Raw genomic sequence first — 1,866 nt, forward strand, 5'->3', positions numbered from 1 at the left:
GTGTGAACTACGGGGCCTCATCGCTGTCTGTGTGGACGCTGGGCCGTCTGCTTAAACCCAGTGTGAAACCGCTTCTTTCACCAATTACCCCTCAGATGGAATGTCCCAGCTCGCCAGGCGCTGTAGTTACGGCTGTTGCTTCATTTGTGAAACGTGTAAAGATTCTTTCTCTATACGGCTCTCAAATGGATAAGACGACGGAGATGGCAAATGCACTCACTGCTGGATTCAAGGCTTCGACTTGGGTACGCAGCTTTCATATGGGAAACCCGGTACACGTGGAGATTATTGAGAACCATTCGCCTACGAAGGATATAGACAAATTCATTGATGAGGCAATGAAAAAACACCCTGAATTGATTGCTGTTCTCGGTCCTATGGGAGACAGAACCACACTGAATGCTTTGCCATCGCTGGGGAAACATCACTTGGTAGCATTAGCGCCATTCACAGGATCAAGTCTTGTCAGGGTGTGGAACAGCAGCTTGTACTTTTTCCGCGTTGATCCTTCTGCTGAACTCCTTGCAATAATTCGCTACATCGTGAACCATCTGCGTGTGCGGAGGGTGGGATTTATGTACCTGCAGGGCATGTCATTTGGTGACATGGAATACCAATTGGCGGTTAGGTCGTTTTCGCAGATGGGCTACGAACTAAGTGGGGTGTTTACCGTGATTAGCTCTTTGTCTGGCTCTGCTGATAATGCGATATTCAACGCCGAGTGGGAGAAGTTCGCGGACACTCATCCACAGGCCGTTATTGTGTTTGGATCCCCAGTCAGCGACACCACAAAGTTTATTAAAAAGATGTTGACGGACTCACGCACTTCTGAAGCCTATCTGCTTGGTCCATCAACGGTGCAAGACATTCTTCTGACCGCCTGGCAGGCCGCGATCCGCGGTGGTGTTAAGTTTGTTCCTGGCCAAGTGATCACAACGGGGGCCGATCCGTTGGCAACGAATACCCAATTCGAAGCAATGCGCCGATTTCGTGCTGTAATGCAGGAGTACTTAACCCACAGTGGACAGAAGGAGTTTAAGGATCATAAACGCTTCCTCAACAATGACAACGACGGAGAGTTGATGGTTGCTGGGTGGATTGCCGGTGAGGTGTTTTCACAGGCACTTAGTAACCGTAACGATCTCAAAGACAGAGAGACCTTCCGACGCTCACTTTTTAACCAACGGCGGTACGTCGTTGACGACATTGTGATTGGCGACTTTGGTGGTGAGTGCATCGGCAAAGCTTCATTGCAGGGGTCGATCTGTCAGTGCAACCAGGGTGGGCGGACGGTGTATATGAAGCGTTTTGTCGAGGGATATCGTGCTGAAGTGGTGAAGGACGGATTATTGACATACTCGGCATCGCAGTGCTACGTGACGTCTTTCCAGATGTTAGCACCGCTGAATAGTGTTGCAGTTGCAATAAGCGATATGGCCGTTGCCACCAAGGCTTCTGAGAACTTTCATACAGGGGCTGCGGCTGGACTGAGTGATGGAAGGATTGAAACTGCACACGAATTTAGTATAAAAACGCTGCAGTCACCTGCACTTCATGCAACTAATAAGCTTTCGACCGAGATAGAAACACGAATCACTGCTGCTGTTGTAGGTGTGGTGGACGCATCTATGCTAAGTCACATTAACATTACATACATCGATCCCGTGGAGCTGCGGATGCGGTTAAACAAGTTCGAGAGGCACGTGATTCACCTGTCACCGACGCTGGAGCAGGAGTTCTTTGTGGTTGCGCAGTACCTCGGCAACACGACTGTCGCCAACGCCCACGCTGTGATCCGCAGCGATGGGGCTGCTGCGATGGCGGATGTGTTGCAGCGGTCGCTTGTGACGTTTGGCGGGTCGCTGC

At 50.5% G+C, this 1,866-nt stretch overlaps 1 protein-coding gene across 1 annotated transcript; it reads left to right on the forward strand.

The window, feature by feature from the left end:
- On the forward strand, positions 1-1,866 carry DQ04_18521000 (receptor-type adenylate cyclase; the record flags this gene model as incomplete). Its single annotated transcript, XM_009317716.1, has 1 exon — positions 1-1,866. A coding segment is annotated over one exon (1,866 nt), but the record flags the coding sequence as incomplete, so codon positions are not given.

The sequence above is a fragment of the Trypanosoma grayi genome (genome assembly GCF_000691245.1).
Source record: "Trypanosoma grayi strain ANR4 Tgr_1852_V1, whole genome shotgun sequence".
Taxonomy (NCBI): domain Eukaryota; phylum Euglenozoa; class Kinetoplastea; order Trypanosomatida; family Trypanosomatidae; genus Trypanosoma; species Trypanosoma grayi.